This window comes from Cydia pomonella, chromosome 14 (assembly GCF_033807575.1).
Source record: "Cydia pomonella isolate Wapato2018A chromosome 14, ilCydPomo1, whole genome shotgun sequence".
In the NCBI taxonomy this organism is placed as follows: Eukaryota; Metazoa; Arthropoda; class Insecta; order Lepidoptera; family Tortricidae; genus Cydia; species Cydia pomonella.
Window position 1 is genome coordinate 9,373,255 of NC_084716.1, and position 20,633 is coordinate 9,393,887.

General features: G+C 37.3%; 1 protein-coding gene across 1 annotated transcript; it reads left to right on the forward strand.

Annotated features, from left to right (window-relative positions):
• Positions 1–7,174: 7,174 nt before the first annotated feature.
• LOC133524888 (uncharacterized) lies at positions 7,175–15,597 on the forward strand. Its single transcript, XM_061861044.1, has 2 exons — positions 7,175–13,386; positions 14,272–15,597. The coding sequence occupies exons 1-2, from the start codon at positions 12,998–13,000 to the stop codon at positions 15,194–15,196; spliced, it is 1,314 nt and encodes a 437-aa protein (XP_061717028.1). The 5' UTR covers positions 7,175–12,997; the 3' UTR covers positions 15,197–15,597.
• Positions 15,598–20,633: the final 5,036 nt, after the last annotated feature.

Consider the following 20,633-nt stretch of genomic DNA (forward strand, 5'->3'; position numbering starts at 1 on the left):
TTATTTTGCACACAACTGTACATCACTGCATCCACTGCACTGCATCCACTACATCAAACACGCGGAATGCAGCCTCCACCATTCCAGCAACACGTACATAACTATCCACTGTATCAACGACCTGCAATGCAGCCTTCGCTGCTGCAGCAACATGAACTTCACCATCGATTGCAGCAGAATCAGGTGGATTACACTTACGATGGTAACCAAATTCAGTCTCAAGACTTTAGGGCAGCCGATGAATTTGCTCCAGCTGCGGCAACTCATATCAGCCAGAAAAGGACATGGATGACGAACAGCATCAAGGGGAAGATTCGGGTGTAGAGACTAATACCCCTGATATGATGCAACAGATTGCGAGTTGTGCTTTGTCTTCGACAGCGAGACAGCGTCCATGTAGCAGAATTTTAAGAATATAGAACGTACGGGAGATGAGAATTCGATACTCTAAAATGTGCAAGTCATTTTCGGAATTACTAAAACTAGTCAAAACTAGGCGGCAAGAGCGAGCGTCTTTTAGTTTATAATTAATGAATTCCTCTACTAGTTTAATAAGTATTGTATATCGTAAAAAAATGTCGAATACGTCGAATCTCAGGTATGCAATTTTAATAATTACTAATCATTATACTAAATAATTGTTTGTTTTTTAATCCAGTATGTATTCAAGGTCTTGAGTTAAAGCCCAGCCGGTGAAATACTTTCTAAGTCAGAATATTCAAATCGGCCAATCTTTGAGTATCAACTGTTAAATATCAAAATTTGAGCTAAGGGAATTTTCGCAAGATATTAGAATTTAAATATCAAGAAGCGGTTTCCTTTGTTCGGTAACTAAATTATAAATATAACTACGGTCAAAGATACAAATTTAAAAGATAAAACACTGGACTACACGTGGTCGTTATCTTTTGACGTTTAATGTTGACGGAACAGTTGTTACCCCTTCCACTTTTCAGCACTAGTAGGTATATATTACGCACGCAACTGTAATCAATTTAATTGTGTCTTTGCATATCAAACAGTTGACACATGTTTAAATATTAATAAGCGAAATATAAACATTGACAAGTATAAAAAAAGAAAGGATATTTTAATTAAGACAAGAAAAAAACTGTCACCATGAAAAAAAAGCTATTCTATGTAATAAAATTCAAAGCTTTTCCTTGCGAAACTGTTGATGAACCTACGTCTGCGTGCCGGACGAATGGATAATTTTACGCAAACTTAAAGGTAAGGTCATTGTTTTATACCCAATTAATGAAGATGTTTTAGTGACAAAAGAACGTGTTGAGAGACAAGAACAACAAAATGATAATGGGATACGCAGCAGAAATTCAATATAAATCAGGTGAGTTTAATTAAATTTTATAGCATAAGTATAAATTAAAAATAACGCAGGAATGACGGGTAACTCTTTAGTTACCCGTGATAAAGAAACAACGCCCATCTGTTGATTCAGAAGCTGATCAAGAGCAAACAGAAGCACTTGTTGATGACGTTAGTCAATCTCAAGACAATTCGGCCAACAAACTGCAAAACTTGTCATCAAGATCTGGGATCCAGCAACAATAAAATTGATAGATGCTTTTGATATTGTTATTGATCAATTAGACGCGGCGTTATATTGGACAAATTACTTTCACGACTGGTTAATGGAAGCACGTGTCGAAACTGTTGAGTGTCGTCAAATGGATACCCTTAGGCGCAATGCAGCAGACAATTCGTCAAATTCAACTGAAAGTGAAAATTATAACCGTGATCAAAACAACAATTAGTGTCTCAGCGCCTGCGGTTAAGTTGAGTGCAAAATCAGTGTAGTGCCATAACAAACTAAACGTTAATTTAATTTAGTTTTAGTGTTTGTTTTTGTATCTAGTTTTGTGTCTTCTTCCGAATTATAGTCAGTAATTAAGATGTAAGTTAAAATCCAGTTAACTATTAGAAATATTTACTCGTATTCATAAGCACTGAATTTAAATTATATTGACTATACATTAATACATAAATTTTAAGTACTAAGAAAGATCTCTGATGTCTACATTTAAAGCTTTGATTTAAGAAAATTTAAATATATTGTTTATATTTGAAAATGATTTTAAAGTTTCAACATTCGAAATTGTCCTGTTTATGGCATGCAAAATATACATTACAGCGTCCTAGCCAGCCGGAGCAACGCAGCAGGCTACGGGCATCGCAACTCCGGCTGTACAGGGCGCTGCTGCTCCCGGAGCAACCCCGGCAGCCACTTGAGCAGCCGGAGCTGCTGGCTGCCCAGCAGCGGTGGCGGGCAGCTGTGGAGGCTGCAGAGGAGCGACGCCGCTTCAAATAGGGAGCCCTATACTACACTTATTTAGTGTGTATAAGGGTCTGTTAAAGCATAACAGAATACTCGCATGGAAACATTTAAATGTAGCAGAATTTCTAAGTTTTTTGGGAAGTCTAGTTCTTATTTCACATGGGAACAATAAAACTAAACAAATATTCAGATTATTGGAGGGGCCATTATTAAATTGTTTTCCGGCCAATTCAATGTCAAGAAACCGATTTATATTTAGATGTTTAAGATTTGGATCCGGCAATTTGTCAAGTAAGGTAAAACACCCAATATTCGACAAGGCAACATTGTCCGAAATTAAAAAAGTTTACAAATAACAATAACAGTATTTTCTGACTTCTGAGCGCATTTGAAGCATGAACTATAGACGAGGATTATTTAGCTGTCATTACGGATGACGTTTCATACATTCGGCCAATTTGTACAAAATGGCGTAATCACATGTTTCGACCGCGGTAGATCTCCAACGAAATCCAGTTATATTAGTGAAATCGCTAAGGAGGTGAGTAAGATTTATTGCCCATAACTTTTTTAATCAGTAAATTTAAAAATTAAATAAATGTTTTCCGGCCAATCATTGTCTATGGGAATATAGTTTTAAAAAATATATGTGATAGGCCACCTCTTTGTTTCATATTTGTCTATTGCAAAACTTATCTAGTGACCTATGTAGTTGTAATTAGTTTTAAGTGAATTTGTAATAAATTAATCAGTTTTACATTTTTTTGTTTTTATTTCAACAAATTTTTATATTAATTTGTATCCCAGTCACCCTACCTTTCCCAATGTCACTTTGTCCTCAAAGTGAACCCAGTATGGCAAAAATCCAAATTACCTAAAACCGAATCAGAGCACCCGCGGAGGGAGGGTAGCCCTCGCCCGCCATCGAGGGCGGTAGGACTAACCCTCTGCAGCGCCGGAGCCACTCAGATCCCACAGCTTCACATCTTCAAGCGAGCTATGGTCTCGTCAGCTCGCGACCTCAGGGGCGATGAAGCGGGCCTTCGGGCGAACTTTGATGGTCAACATGGGTGTGGACAAAACCCAAAAATGGAACGACGCCGAATTGACAGCCTTATATGAACTGGCGAAAATAATATTCGTTGGGTGTACGAGAAATGTACGAGATTGTGTGTTCTTCAATAATGTTTGGGTGTTTTTCAAGTTAGTAAATTGCATCTCCCAACAATTTTGCCAAAAATATTCGCAAGATAGATTTAAGGTAGCCTACAAACTTATTCAGAAATCGTGGGTTACATTTCATAATTCAAATAATGTGACGCTGCCTTAACAATTCGAACTGCTAAAACACAAAGAACAATTTAATACCTTATTATTTTCCGTAGTTATACTTATTACAACGCAAGGCCTGTTGTAACTAGAGCGAGTATTTTACCAATTGGTTCAAAAAATAATTACAGGCTAAATGCAAATTAAAAGAGACTTTAGAATTACCCTTGGAGGTTAAGTACGATCACTAGCGGCACTAGCAAACGAACGACTAACGAGAGACCACATACGCCGTATAATTGTCATTTCACGATTTTCAAACCATGTCACTAAATCAGTATGGTTTATAGAAAGATGTGTCGCATCAGATTAGCCAGCGCTTCTAATGATTAGTTTGTTATTATTTAATTTTAGTTTCATTTAATTTATGTAATTTAATGCCAATGAGCCAAGACACACATTAATTACATTTTAAACATTTAAAAATTAAATAACATTACTAAAGATGCTAATATCCTCAATTCAAGCTTATTCTGATACAAAAGTCATAGTAAAGATATTATATTAGGGGAGCAAAACGTGGCAACGTATTTTGAGTTGTAAAAAATAATAATTAAAAAATGGAAGCACTTCGTCCACACACGAAAACCTTATTCAAATAAATGAACCATATTCATAACAATGCGAGAGAGAGAGAAAAGTCAAAAACACATCAAACAGGTTTTGGAGCTTAAAAGAAACCTTAAAGAGTAACCTATCTGTTCAGCTCAAAAAGAAAATAATGGACATTTATATTTAATCCTTTATTTTTCCCTAAATATCTTTTACATAATAAAAGTTTTCTAACAGTATCGTTTTTTCATTTTTCTATGTTAAGGACCCCTGTCGGATATAGGCCATAGGAATGGACATTTACTTACTACAGTTACTACCAACCTTAACCTATGCATGCCAAACTTGGAAATTCTCATCAAAGGCGAAAAGGATGATAGTTTCACGCCAAAGGGGAAGGATAAACAAGATCAGGCATTAGATAATCAGAAACAAGCCTAAGATTAGATACACTAAGCCAGGCCTAGAAACAAAAATGGAGATGGGCTGGTCATGTCGCCAGACTCCAGGATGACAGGTGGACCTTACAAATGACAGCCTGGAAAGGTCCAGTCGAGGAACGAAAAAGAACACGGCCATTGGCACACTGGGCTGATGGCATAAATAAAGTAGCGGGGCCAATGGATATGGAAGGCCCAACCCTGCAAAAAATTTAAAAATGTGGAAGAGGCCTATGCCTCTTAAGAGGCTTCTGGTGTAATTTTTATAATATATTTATATCCTAGATTAAGTTGTAAACATCTTATATTTTTTGTTCTGTTACCCAGAAATAATGAGTTTTTGTAAAAAATTCATTTTAGACAAAAATAATTATTGCTGATTGTACTTTTTTTTCCACAGGCAACTACACTCATTGAGACAATTCTAAAAACCTCAAACACAATTAGGTTGCATAGTTTTATCACCAAGTTCCTATGGCTGCCTCCTATCTCCATCATCTTATCAGCTTAATGGTACCATAATATAGCATTGTCACCATAATTACATATGTATGTACATTTTCAGCTTCATCGGAAACCAGGAAGTGGGTCAAATATAACTCGCAAGATTTAACCCATACGTACATAGGTACATTGCAAGTTAATAAAAAGCTTGTAAAAAGGCTTTTTGTTTCTTATTTATTTTATGTCAGCGACTGCTTTGCCTATGACTGGGTTGAGTTTGTCATACGGCCTTTGTCCTTCAGACCTCAAAATTTTGTGGCAAGTTTCGATGATAGTTTTGTTGATTTGCTGATAGAACAGAGACTGAGAGCCCCACGAGTAAGGTGGCTTGAAGACTGTGGTTAATATGTGCTTAATCTCAGAGTCAATGGTGATCCAAGCCAAATCCTTGACTATGAAAGTGTCCATCACCAATGAGCATAATTAAAATTTATATATTAGTGATAAAAATAGGACTATCTGATTCATGTTTTTTTTTTGTAAATTACTTCCCAGTTCCATGATGTTTGGAAGCACTACGAAAACTGAACAGATCAGATTGCTAACTTATTACAAACATTTCTTATGACACGCAAATCTGACAAACAGCGGCGTAACTATGTGTAGAGAGATAGGCCGGCCAAAATGCCAAAGCCCCTAATCCGAGAGAGGTCCCAAGACCGAGAGGCCGTGAGCACAGGCCCCCATTCTATGATTTAACACTCGTTCACATTTAACATTATTACGCCACTGGAGACAAAGTATAGCAAAACGGACAAGATCCCAAAAATAACAATAGCAGGACAGCGATAACGAGTAGGAATAAACACTAACAATAAATGTATGATCAGACGAACAAGTAACACTGACAAAGCAAAGAGAAAGGAAAATTTTCTCAAACGCTCAGACTAATCTCAATGATGATATAATCTCTAATTTGATAGCTACAGCTACAGTGTTGCCGGTTTAACCTATTAACAGACGGGAGTACCGGACGAAACATTAGTACCATATGTCTGTTAAGGATGCAACTACATACATACAAAGGCAAATAGACGAGATGATCAAAATCGATTGGCTTCAATCTCCAATTTATTCACCAATTTTAGATTTATGGTAATATTTGAGGGCCCTAAATTTAAAAAATGCCCCTAAACGGGAATATTAGCGTCACATATTGGTACTCTTCCTTGCGTCGGCACCTCCCATTTTATCGTAGTATCGGTCCACAGACAATGAATCCTAAAGACGTAGCTTTGACCGCGGATTTACATTCGCGGCTCGTGTATCGACTCGCAGCTCGCCTTACATTCACACTAATGATAGATATATAGATAAACACTTTATTCATTTCCACTACATACATGGTAATTACAAGGAGAGATACTTATTAAAATTAACATGCAGCTTAAATTAAAAGATAAACTAACGGTATGAACAAAGAAATAAAAACATAAAAGGACATAACCATGTGTCGTGGCAGAGAATTGGCGCTGGCTCAGCATGATGATGCAGCAAGCCACATCGCTGATATTCTGCCAGGACCTTACATAAAAGTTTGTGCAACGCTATATGACGTACCTTATATACAAGTTCAAGTAGTATTTGTGTAAGTGTTGTGTTAGTGTAATTGTGTATATGCGAGGTGCGGCAATATCTTCTATTTTTTATCTATTTAATTATTTATTTTACGTGAAGAAAAAAATATAGTGACATAAGTACATTTTTATTTTAAGAAACATCAAAAAGGAAGCAAGGGAGATTCAGCCTTTTTCTTTTTGTTAGTTTAAAAGGTGTAGACGACATTTGTTTTTGAAACTAAGTTTGTTTCGTGAGCGACGAATCGGTGGAGGAATATTGTTCCAGCATTTACTTGCACAGTACCGAAAACTCCCCCTAAAAGCAGCGGATCTGTGCCTGGGAACTAGTAAGACGGCCGCTCGTGACGTTCTAGGTTGGTGGTGGGTATTAGAAAGCCATACGAGTTTTTTTAAACATATAGGATGTTTCGTTTGGATAGTGTCAAATAGCAGGCACGCAAACATAGTTCTTGCCTACCGGCCATTTTTAACGTATCCGAGCTATATAAGTAAGGTGTTATGTGCGTCCTAGGAGATATTTTGAAGCAATATCGCGCACAAACATTTTGTACTCTTTGAATGAGACGTTGAGAACGAGCCAGAAGGCATGGGCCATATGCAGTGAGACAATAATTAATTTTGGATAAAACCAAGGATTCACAGAGTCTCAATCGAAGGTCGACACTGAGGAAGTTGCGGATATTATATAAAAGTTTTAAGCGATATAAACAGTTTCGAACAGTTTCTACCACGTGATTTTCAAACTGCAGATTTGTGTCAAACAAAAGTCCTAGATTTCTTGCTTTATCGACACGATCAACCCTTACATCATTTACCAGTATAATTGGATTTTTACTAATAATAGCATTTGCCTGTTTTCGAGACCCGAGCACCAATACTTGAGTTGCGGTCCGGTACGCCCGTCTGTTAGTGCTTTAAGGCAGAGGCCTCTCCTCTCCTCTAGGACCTTTTGACGGGTATAGGAATACTACGAATTATAAAAGCGCTACTGGTGCGTGCGTGTTTCGTGCGTACGTAGAGGCATTTAAATAAATAAAAAACCGGGCAAGTGCGAGTCGGACTCGCGCACCTTCCCCCGCAAAAATCGGCAGACTGTTTTGTACAGAAAATTACAGTCAAGGCGTCTCCAGTCTTTAAATCCTCCAAGCCTCCACGCATTCCTGATAAAAAAAGGGGTCTTGAGTCTTGACAGACAGACAGACGGACAACGAAGTGATCCTATAAGGGTTCCTTTTTTCCTTTCGAGGTTCTGAGGGCCTACTGTGAACCACGTTCGACGTGTTGCCTCTCTGTCACACTTACGTACAAATAATTATGTCTTAGTGAGAGTATAAGACAAAGATCCCCGCAATTTGCGAATTTCTGTTTTCTGTGTTCATTTAGTTCTGTGGGCTAGCTACGCTACTCTTTAGTTGTCCAGATCCAGATGAACGAAAAAAAAAGCTATTATTTAGCTTAGTGACAGACGTCAAACTCAAACGTCAAAAATGGCGGACACAGTACAGTAGTAGTCTAGTAGTACATTTATGTCAGTGATCTCACCAAACTTCGGTCTCCGTTGTTTATATTGCCAAAGTGATAATGTTGGCAGATTGTGATGATTGAAGATTTATTTCTGTACAAAATGTAATTAGATCTCACTGTAACCCATGAGGAAATGTCCAACCTTGTCTCATTTTGTGGCAACTGGCAGGAGCATGCACAAAGCCGTGACGAGTGGCCGAAGACAGGGGAGGCCTTTGCCCAGCAGTGGGACACAATGTAGGCTATTAAAAAAAAAGTAACCCATATAAACACTTTCTCTAAGCAACTGAGTAGTGAGGGCTAGGAACAAACTCAATATGTGCTTTCAGCACAAAAAGTGAACAGTTTAAAATAAATTGTCAAAAACTCAAGATGATTATTGTATTTAGGCTATATCAGTTGTCATAACTGTCTGCCTATTGAATAATAACAATAATCAATGGGGTAAATTGACAAACGTCTGGCAGCTTTGTGACATGTTTATACAGTTTGTGCTATAATACTATTATTACTTGTCTTCTTGTTGTTGTATTGTAAATGCAGCATACAAGTATAATTGTGACTATTGTGAGTGTCCAAATTGAATACTAAAAGCTGTTGTTGCTAGGTGACTGGAATGAACTATTTATATAAAATAAATCCTATTGCCCCATTTGTTAAATAAGTTATCATGTAATATTGTTAAATTTTCTATAGTCTTTCACCATTTGGTTTTTTAATTGTCCTGCAGCAACATGCTTCTTGGCCACTATGTGCTCTGGATCATCTGGTAGTAACTGATCGTCAGACTTTTTATGGTTTGGCTGCTATGAGGTCCACCCCCTGCCCCGCTGGTGCCTTTCCGAGTTTTCAACCCTTTGTATTTGCCAGATTCAAAATAAGTGAATTTTGTTGCCACTATGGTTGTTTTATTATGAGTATTCTTCTAGATCTTAGTCACTTTAGTTGGAGTAAAATAAATAAATAATGGGTGAAAATATTACAAAATACTTAACCTAGGATCTTAATTCTAATATCATTTTTTGTGAGATAACTCACCAGAACCCTTAGGAGGTAAAGGCCTTTTCCAGAACCCTCCACTTGTTTCTGTATGGGCCTCCCACATCCAGCTGGCCCCTGCCAGTTTCCTTATGTCATCTGACCAGCGTGCCAGTGGCCGTCCATTAGTCCTCTTACCAATGGGCCTTTTCCAGGCTGTCACTTCCATCAGGTTGTCAGGTCCATCTTCCGTCTTGTAATCTAGCGACATGGCCAGCCCATGTCTATTTTTGTTTCTGGGCCTGGCTTAATGTGTCTATAATTTTTGTCATGTCTCTAATTTTGGAGTGCCTAATCTTCTGTACTTTTCTTAGTTTTAACAGTTTTAGTTGGAGTAAGCAATTCAAATGCACAATGCATGTAGTTTGCTGAATCTGGTGCATTTGAAGAGCCAGCACCTATGTCCTGTTGGTTTATGAGAGTAGGTAGAGTATAGGAATGGGCTTGATGGGCAACATACTCTGTCAAGGAGTTTTTTCAGAATTGGGTTTAAAAAGCAAATCACAAATTGCCTAAAAAAAGACTGTTCAATACACACAATACAAAAAAAACGGATTTGAGCAGTGTGATCTGTGTTGGTTTTATGGCTTAATTTAATCTAAAAGTGCCTGTGTGTGTTGTGGAAAAGGATTGATTTAAGTACCTAAAATTGAATTTAATAATTTCATGACGTTTTATTATTACCAATGCCATACCTTAGAGACTAGAATAATTATCCTTTCTTTTTTTTAAATTAAATAATGGTTGTATTATGTTAGTTTCGATTTATTGGAATTACCGACGAAATCAGAGCACATACGTAGATTTCAAATATTTAGGCGGCCAAAAAATTTTTTTCTGGAAAATAGCTATACGTACAATAGGAAATTAAAATAAACTCTTGATCCGAAAAAAATATAATTATTGATTATGCAACATATTTACATCGATAAAATACAAAAAATAAAAATTATTTTTTAAATTACCAACAAAATAAAAACGTCGTATGAATTATTAGTTACAAGCATAAATATGGTAAAATATCATATATATCTATATCTTAAATATATACTTATTACAAATAAAACTACTTAAACACATATTTTACTTTGAGAGAATTCAAAGATTATTGGCTATCTCTAGAAGTATTTGGTTTGGCAGCCATCAACATTTCTATAGTTTCAGGTAGGAATGCTTTGTGACAAGGTTTCTTGATTTGTCTGCTTGAGCTGATCAGGGGGTCTGATGTTAATAAAAGCCTATTAAATACATCTAAATTGCATTCCTTTCTAGAAAACTTCCTTGCAAAGTTAAGTCTGTACGATCGAAAATGCTTGTTCCGGGCTTCTGCTGTCTCCTCAGATAACTGGCCAATAGGAAGTAACGAGTGACTTATGATTTGTCCACCATGCATCAGTATTTTGTGCATCGTCGGCGTCATTGGATGCCATCCATACAGGTCCACGTACAATTTCGCAGTATCATATGCGTATTGATCATATTTTGCGACATCAATTTCATGACCACTTGAAATAGTTTCCAATATAACTTTGAGTCTGTAGATAAGCTCAAAGCTAATTCCTGTGACCTCAGATGCCAGTTCAGGGTTTTCGAAGAATCTCCTGCTTGTGTTGCCATCATTAGTATTGCCAAAGTCAGCCTTCGGCATATCTATGTGAAGTCCAGTTTCATTGTGAAATCTGACTTGGATTTCGGACTTTCGTTGTGCTTCCAATGCCTTTTCTTCTGTGGTTTTCCTCTGTCTGTATTTCTGCACAGGTAACTTATATGCCAAATGGAGTATGCTTTCTAAAAACCGAATTCTAGCATGTAATACTGATAATCCAAATTCTAGAGCTTCGGAGCTCACATCATTCCTCTTGTTTAAATCGTTGAAACTTTTCGAAGTAGCTCCACAGATGTAGCACTTCGAAGTTGATTTCGTGTCCGTGGCCGCGTTACACACCTTTCCGTCTACCATTGTCATTTTTAGCATATGACCAAACTGATACTCCTGGTTTTTTAAAATGACTCGTATTATTGAGCAGCTTAACTGACTCTTGCACATAATTTATCTCGTCCTTTGTCACATCTGTAGACTCTTTTGCATACCGAAATCGGATAGGATGGCAAAATCGTGAAGAGGATGGCGTTGGGTTTTGCCATATTACATTTTTGTTTTCCTCTCCACAAACAATGCGTAACGGCACAAAAGAACTCAAGAAAATGTTTCCATCTGAGTCAGTGTCATTCTCAAATTTTTGTTTAAACTTGGATTGCTGAGAGCCGTCACAACCCCATTTACAGATAATCGTTAACGACTTCCTTTCTTCTTCATTCAGCGTAATTAGCACCTCTTCCAGGAATATTGATAGGCGTGTCACAGTAAGGTCCATTAAGCATTGTAAGTTGCTCTCTGCCGAAGTATCTGTGACATTCATGGATTCTTCTGGTGGATAACATTCTTGTTTCGCCTTTAGCAACAAGTCGTAGCAAGGGAAATGTTTTGGGTTTGTTGCTCTTATTATGTCATATTGCCGTCTTGAAAGATCAGCTTCCACGAACATCTGAAGTGCTTGCAGAGGCGTCAGTGGAGGTAACATGTCGTCGTCGTTATTCACTTTAGAATAGGCTCGTGTCGGCGAATTAGTAATTTCTTTGAGAACTTTTGAAGCATTCCTTTGCCCAGTGTTTTGTAAAACAGATTGTGCGGCATGGATGATGACGTCATGCTTCAAAGTCGCGCGGACTTCTTCCGTTTTTCTTCTTTTGCTTCGCTCACTTAAATCTTCGAAAGATTTTGCTGGCCTACCTTGACGAGAGGCCGATTCTATCGGAATCTCGAAAGTTCCTTCTAACCAATCTCGGTTGTTTTTTAGGAAAACTTCTTCGTGTTTACTGGCTTTCATCCATCTTTTCATGAATTCGGTCTTGATATAAGAATACCTTTGCTTCAAACACTTTTTAGCATTTTCGGTGTCTCCATAACGTATCAAAAGAAAATCTTCATACGAATCGAGTTTTCCCCTAAAACTTGGTAAATTTTGTGTTTGTACCTGTTGAAACAGGTACTTCCGAGTCACTATTTTAGTACCCGAGGTACCAGACGGACCTAAAACAAAAAATAATTAGATTTAATACAATTTAGCACTAACGTGGTATTTTTCTCAATTTCGACCCCTAAGATTCAAATGCTCTTATTTGGGAAACGCGCGGGTTTCCGCGGCTAATTTTTTACTGGTATGATAGAAAAATAAGTAAAGTATAGAAAAATAAAGAAAACATTGCTCGGACGGACCCTTAAGTTAGTTAAAAGACATATTTAATTGTAAGAAACACAAAAAAACTGACTTATTGATAGAGCTATCTTTGAAAAATTAAAAGTTTATCAAAGGCAGTAGAAACTAAAAAAGTTACTATTAAAAAACATAGGTTCTTACCTGAATTACTGCAATCCATCACTGACACTCGAAAATAAGTAGTTAAAAAACAAATATGAATTTTACAAAAGTTGTAAGTTTAGGAGCGCCGAGAACAGACACGTACACGTTAAGCGACTATCGAATTCCGACTACCTGAGGGAAGCTCTTGCGCATCTACGAAGGGTGGGAGGGGGTGCCCATTGTATTCCCGGAACTGTTTACTACCTGAGTAAATGGTTATCTTATCATTAAGCTATGTTTACATTTGTCTGTCGTGTCGTGTTGTGATGCTCTCTGACGTGACGGCTACTGTTCACATTAATATGACGTGTTATGATGCATTCTGACGCAATTTTTTGTCAGTTCGTTCTCAGCACTCGGATAGCTCACACGTTCACAATGTTTTTTCAAGAATCATCCGATTCAGATTCCGATTTTGAAGATGAATTGCAATTGTTGGCGCTGGCTACGCTTCTTACAAAAGAAAAAAAGAGAAGGAGGTATTGGATTCATCCTGTAAATAGAAAAAGAGAGAGTAAAGGCGAGTTTCATACTCTCGTTAAAGAGCTTGAAAGTGATCCTGAAAGATTTCATCAGTATTTTAGAATGTCGAAGGCACAGTTTGAAAAAATTCATAGTTTGATTGCAGAAGACATCAAAAAAATACAGAGGAAATTTCGCAAGCCTATTGGTACAAAAGAAAGACTTGGAGTATGTTTAAGGTAAGGATTTATTTTTAATAATATGAATTATTTTCCTCAGAAAATTGTGCATTAGCATAATACGCCGAGAGACAAGAATTTTGCTGTTCTGATTCCAATGTTTGTGTTTCCATTGGTGCTGCGACTGCTGTGGATGTACGTGTATAGGAGAAGGCTGAGGTGCTTGGAAGTGACGGCGTGGATGTGGATATGTGTTCTGGTGACTGATGTCCTTGTTGTTGCGGTTGAGAAATAATCTGGCTAGTTATATGGATGGGTGTTCTGCGAATTTGGTCTTGTGCTTGAAGAAAGTGAATTTCGGCTTTTGAAATCGCAGTGTGCAAATCCAATTTTATTTTAGACTGTTCGAGTTTAGGCAGTTTCTTTACGGCTTTGCTCATACTTAGGAAAAACAAGTCAGTCTCATCCATTTCTTTGTCTAGCTGCTTATTTTGTTGTTTTTGCAGTCGTAAATCGTGCGAAGTTTTCATTAAATCGTATAATTCATGTAAATTAGTTTTATTACGTATAGGTCGTTTGCCTGATTGAGAAGAAATCGATCGAATCGATTGTGGTGTTGGAGAGCGGCTATCAAATTGAGATCGAATGGCATCTTCATTGAATCCTTCCGATTGAGTATCTGGTAGGGACTCTGTTGAATTTGGTGGTGACACTGGTGACTCTGGCGATTTAAGATTTGTTACCGTAGGCCGAGATTCCATATACGGCTTCAAAAAACTCATCTGCTCTTCATACTTCCACGGTGTAATAGTTTTAGCAGCCTGACCACTTTTAGTTTTACGCCGTTTCATTGCGTTCACATAAGCATTTCGCAATTTAGTCCATTCATCTTTACATTTGTCCGCTGAAACAAAATAAAACATATGCTTATTTTTTATTTTACAGATTTTTGGCAACCGGAAACTCATTCCGGTCAATGGCGTTCAGCTTTCGCATGGGTGTTTCTACATTAAAAATCATAGTCGAAGAAGTATGTACTGCAATATGGAAGAATTTGTCACCTATTGTTATGCCCAAACCTACAGAACAAATATGGAAAGAGATTGCAACTGGATTTGAAAAAATATGGCAGTTCCCGAATTGTCTTGGAGCACTGGACGGAAAGCACGTTACTATAATATGCCCAATAAATGCCGGCTCAACTTATTTTAACTATAAAAATGAGCATTCTATTGTGTTGCTAGCACTTGTCGACGCCCATTACAGATTTATTATGGTGGACGTAGGGGCGTATGGGAGAAATAGTGATGGTGGTATATACCAGGAGTCATTAATGGGGACAATGTTTAAAAATAATGAGTTGAATGTACCACCGAATCGACCGTTAAGACAAAATACTGAACCTTTGCCATACACTATTGTGGCAGATGCGGCATTTCCATTGAAACCTTATTTGTTAAAGCCGTACAGTAAAGTGAAATTAGTAAACAATGATCCAAACAAAATTTTTAATTACCGTTTATCGCGTGCTCGCCGCACAGTCGAAAATGCATTCGGAATATTACGAGCGAGATTTAGAGTGTTTCAAGGACCTTTACAGGTACAACCGTATATGGCGGACAAGATTGTACTTGCAGCTTGCTGCCTTCATAATGTATTAACTCGTGACACGCAAGAAAATGAAGAAATATTAACGGACGAAATCGATTGCAACAGTACATGCTTCGGGAATATCCGCCCTGCCTATAGGAATCCGTCCCAAGAAGCTGTCCAAGTTCGCGAAACATATAAAAACTATTTCATGAGTGCAGAGGGACAAGTTCCATGGCAAATCCAAGCTATTAGACAAGGTAGAACTCGGTATAATTAAATAAAAACACGTTACTTACGAGGTTGTTTCATTTTTTCTCCTATTTCCTCCCAGATAGCTGTTCTAATAGCTTGATCCTTATATTCTTTACGTTTTGAATCATAAATGGTTTCGTATTGCCGTACGTATTCAATGAGCAGTTCGCCATCCATACTTGCTGCTCTGACGCGTACACAAGACTGGCGCTGGCGCGTTCACACTAGCCAAACAAGCTGTGACGTGTCGCTGCCCCGCCCCCCGTACCTCACCCGCTCTGACGCGGACCGGGATCGCTTGTGTCGCGACACAACACAAGCCGTCACAACACAGTGCATCAGATAAATCTGAATGCAACGATATTAAATGGTTGAAACCGATACCGTTCTGATGCGTCACAACACAACACAACAGACAAATATAAACGCGGCTTTAGTTTTTTTTTCGGATAGCGAGTTTTGGCCGCCTAATTAGTTGAAATCTACGTATGTGCAGCGTAGGGCTTCCAATCCCGCATGCCCTTGCGGGATCTCGGTATCGGCGGGACCAAGATTTTTTTCTGGTGCGGGATCCCGGTATAAAGGGATCCCGCGTTTGTTGATAAAAAAAGGTTAAAAGTTAACAAACTAACATTAAATAAGAAATCAATTAAGATAAGTTCTCTTAACAAAAACAATCGAACGATTAACCAGGCGGGCGACCACGCGCAACGCATCTTAGCTGTTAGTTTTCACGCATGCGTAGTCCGTGTGCGTTGCGCGCGCCGCGCCGCCGGCCGCCGTCGTCTCGCTCGTCAGTGTCCGAGCGACAGCGCTCGCAAAAGCATGTGTCTCCGTTATACTTTTCAATCCCGCAAATCCCGCGGATCCCGCATGTCTAATCCCGCAGTAAGCGGGAGTGAAAAATCGTGCGGGATCTCGGTATTTCGAGATCTCGGTATACCGAGATTGGAAGCCCTAGTGCAGCGTTTGTGAGTCGCTTAAGTTACGCGTGGCTTTTTCAAAAGGTTTAAGAACTGTTACACAGCACTCCATAGCTTTCCATTCTTCGGCTGAGATGGTAGGGATGTTTTTCTCATTAGCATAAAGGCACAGTGTATCTTTGAGTTTTAAACACCTTTCAAACATATAAATAATATGTGCTATTCCACCTTGTCGTACAGTCTCCGATAACAGAGAATGGAATTTGATCTGGGTTCAGCCGCTGTTGGATTTTTGCAAGTTGACCTTGGGCAATGGTTGAGTGGTTAAAATGCGTACCTAGCGATTTTTTTACATTTTTGTGTCATATTAAAAAGAAACTCTTGGGAATTCAATCCATTTTTAATATTTGTCTGGAGTTTGTGAGCAGTTTATGTCTACCTTCAAATTCTTCGCACTTTAAAACCACATTTAACCCTTAAATGCATGATTTTTTGTATAACTTTTTAATAAATTGAAATAGATGTGTCATGTTGTATAGATTGAGGGAAAAATAAAGAAAAAAATCAGTATTTAAAAAAAAACATATATTTTTTCCGAAAAAGACTTGATGCATATATACATCACGTCTAAACGCTAAAGATTACATATTTAACAGTAAAATTATAATCTGCAATTTATTATTACATTTGTTCTCGTATCTTTATAGCACAAAACAAATAACTTAACGTACAACAGATAGACTTCACCCCAAATAGCATTCTCCACCAGTCAACCTTTGGGCAAACAGAAAATTTAATAATTATATACCTATGTCTTTCCCGTTCACGGAACAATGTAGCTTTGCGAATCTGAATCCGGCCGAATGCTCATGACTAAGTTTTTCGAAATAAACCCTAAACAGGTTGAGCTACTTTTGGCAAAGTGACCCGTTTAATAATAATGAACATGTTTGAGACTCACTGGAGTTTTCTACATAATATTATTGATGGAAATATGTAAAACAGTTATTTCTTGGATTCAAACAAAGAGGCACATTACATTTTGAGCAAGACCAAGATGTTGTCCCGTTGCAACTAGGTATTTTGCACCTAAGACGAGTAGCAATCATAGGCCAGTGATCAACGCCATCTTTTCTTACATCTACGCTTGGAAGAGGATGACTAGTACCTTTTCGTTTCTTGGCTTGTAATTGTTCTTCGATGGAAGCATTACTTGGACGTCCTCTTTTGATGCCGTAAGTTAATCCAATATTGCAAAATTTGCAAAGGACATCAGCTAATTCATTGCGAAATTGACCAAGATTCGGTAGTTGTTTCTGAGGAACACCCTTTGCAATGCAATTCTTCTTCATTAAGATCCAGGAATTTATTACGGCCAAGTCCAAAACGTGATAAAATAATCGTAAGTACCATTTACGGCTCTTGACCCTGACGCTATAGCGGCCTAAATAGCTATCCATTAGGTCCACACCACCCATATGCATGTTATATTCTTGCACAATTTTTGGACAAGGTATTTCCACTCTTAGTTTTTGTTTTTTATCCTAACGTGCAGTTTTTCCCAAGCTTTATCTTCCTAAGTAGGTACCTAATTGTAATTCCACTATGAAACTTTTAGTGTAAATTTAATATTATACTATATGTACTTTAAAGGGACTTTTTACTTTAAGGCCACGGATGCCAATTTATAAGAAAATTATTCTAAAACTTTTCAATGACTATACAAAGAACGAAACAATAAAGTAAATTCTAATACAACCGATTTTGCATGGTGATGTATTTACGCATCACATATAAAACACAAATTTTCGGAAAACTATACTATTATTATCAAACCTGTTAATAATATACATTACACTTACCTTTTATCCTTTTCAGAAATAATTTTTACTTGCAGTTCTTATTAATATTTATCAATAAATTTTGAACTTGTAAATTTCGCGGCAACCAGTGTAACAACTTACGCGCCAAAGATTGAAAATATGACACTACAGAAAATAAAACTATCAAAAGTTTATGGGTGCGTTCAGAATCTAACACGTAAACGTCACATTTATTAAATAAAAGTAATAAATGTGATTTTGGATAGCTGCATATTGAGCCACGGACTATCAAATATACGATGCATATATACATCATTATGCATTTAAGGGTTAAGCGGTCGAATTCGCTCGTAATGCCGTGGCATGTTAAACTGAGAAGTGATACATTATATCGACCGATAACCGATATATTATATCGGTTGTACCGTACAAATTTTGGCAGGTTTACTCAGTGTAAAAATTACGACCTTTTAACGTGTACTGTGGCTAGGGTTGCCACCTTTTTGCGCCCCAAATAAAGTATTTCTCGTCTGACGGTACAAAAATAAAAAGTACACGGCATAAAAATAAAGTATTTTATTGTATTTTTTTTAAATACATATTTTTTGTTTGATTTCGCACTGGCTAACAGTTTCTTATCAGCTTGGAATATGTTTATGGCTTCTAAGCATGGCATGCACAAATTTAAATAAACTAGTAGTTCATTTCTGATAAGCTTAATGAAAGCTTTGTTTCTGTCATCCCGCCATTTCACATTCATTACGGAAAACACCCTTTCTGTAAATGCTGAGGTGGCGGGAACTGACAGTAAACGAGATACCACTTTAAATATATTGGGAAACACTGTTTCCTGAGAAAAGATGGATTCCCATTTTTTGGCTGTGTAAAAATCCTAAAAACTTCTGTTGTATTTTATTCCCTCACATCATTTAGAAGGTTTACTTCTGTATAAAGGCAATCCATATCTAATTTTGATTGCATATTCAACATTTCAACTATTTTAAAAATCTGTTGAAAGGATAATGCCGAATTTAAGTCAAAGTGACTTATGATGGCTAACCAGTTGTCATTATCAAAGTTAAACCATGTTTCTAGATAACTTGATGAACTTGACTATGACTTGACTATGACGACCGGTTTGGCCTAGTGGGTAGTGACCCTGCCTACGAAGCTGATGGTCCCGGGTTCAACTCCTGGTAAGGGCATGTATTTGTGTGATGAGCATGGATATTTGTTTCTGAGTCATGGGTGTTTTCTATGTATTTAAGTATTTATATATTATATATATCGTTGTCTAAGTACCCTCAACACAAGCCTTATTAAGCTTACTGTGGGACTTAGTCAATTTGTGTAATAATGTCCTATAATATTTATTTATATTTATTTAACTTAAAGCTTTGTCTATAAATAAATCAAAGTTTTTACAGATTTTATTTTTCTGTCCAGGTGAATATTGTTCAAGTGATTCTATTTTCTGCATTGTCATAAATCCATAAAATTTATTTATTTATGCAATAGGGTTGTTTCCAATTTTTTGAAACGCTCGTATTACGTTCTATATTAACTAAAAGTTGCCCTAAAATTCAACTTTTATACTAAAAACAGCTTTAAATATGTTAAATTAACAAAATATATTTTGACAGATGCTTTCGCGCCCAAAACGCTCTTTGAAAATTGTGTGACGTCACAGTTTACGGTTTGACACATAACTAGATACGCACGTAGAAGATACGAACTGTCAGCTGACATTTGTCATTTGTTGTTTATCGCCTAACTGTCAACAGTGTCAATCCGAGAGTTGTGACGTCATCAGAATCTTCAATGACGTTTCGAATTTGGTCACGTGACGTGTGCCAAAAGATATTTTAAATTCAATATTTACAAAAATATGTTCATTACAGGTCCCCTAAAAGTAGTTTAACATGTTCTTATAATCCAAAAGAATTTATTGGGATACAATTCTGCCCTAAGATTTGTAGATGGAAACAACCCTATTGTGAACACAACGCCACATACGGTGCATTTTCCATTAAACTAATTGTTTGGGTAGCCTTTCATCCATGGAAAATCAGCTTCCCAAGTAGTTTTATATTTCTATATGCGTTTTTGCACTTTACGTTTTTTAGGCGTAATGTAGTTGTAGCTGTTCACACTAGGACTTGCCACCGAATCTTCGTCACTCAAGTCACTTTCCATTTTAAGTTAAAGAAACTTCGACTGCTTCACACGATTCAAAGAAAGCTAACAATTCAACGCAAAACTTTTATACTTAGCATTTAGCCGCCGAGTTAAACCGCCAACGAAAACTTTATTGACAGCTGTCAATGTCAAGCGTCGACTTGTCAAGTTCGAAGCGTATGATTAAGGTTGCGTTCAGGAACATTGTCAAATGTATTTTTCTGATGAATTTAAGCGAAACATGAAATTTCCAAAAATTGCATGTTTCGCTTAAAAAAAATATAATTGATGAATAAAGGTCGTAAATAAAGTATTCTGGCGTACTTTTAGTGCTTCGTAAAATATAAAGTACACAAAGCCAAAATAGAGTACAATACTTTTTATTAAAGTACGGGTGGCAACCCTAACTGTGGCGCGACTAGCTGCATCAGTCGAAAACCAATACCTTTGACGAAATTAAATGGCAAGTCCTATAAGGCTATCATTTCGCTAATACTACGGTCAATTTGCTGGGATAATGGGTGTTTGCTATCCCATT

Coding starts and splice junctions, on each gene's coding strand:
- LOC133524888 (XM_061861044.1), top strand. CDS start 12,998: ATGATGCATTCTGACGCAATTTTTTGTCAGTTCGTTCTCAGCACTCGG. Junction 13,387..14,271: donor AGACTTGGAGTATGTTTAAG/GTAAGGATTTAT, acceptor TTTATTTTACAG/ATTTTTGGCAACCGGAAACT.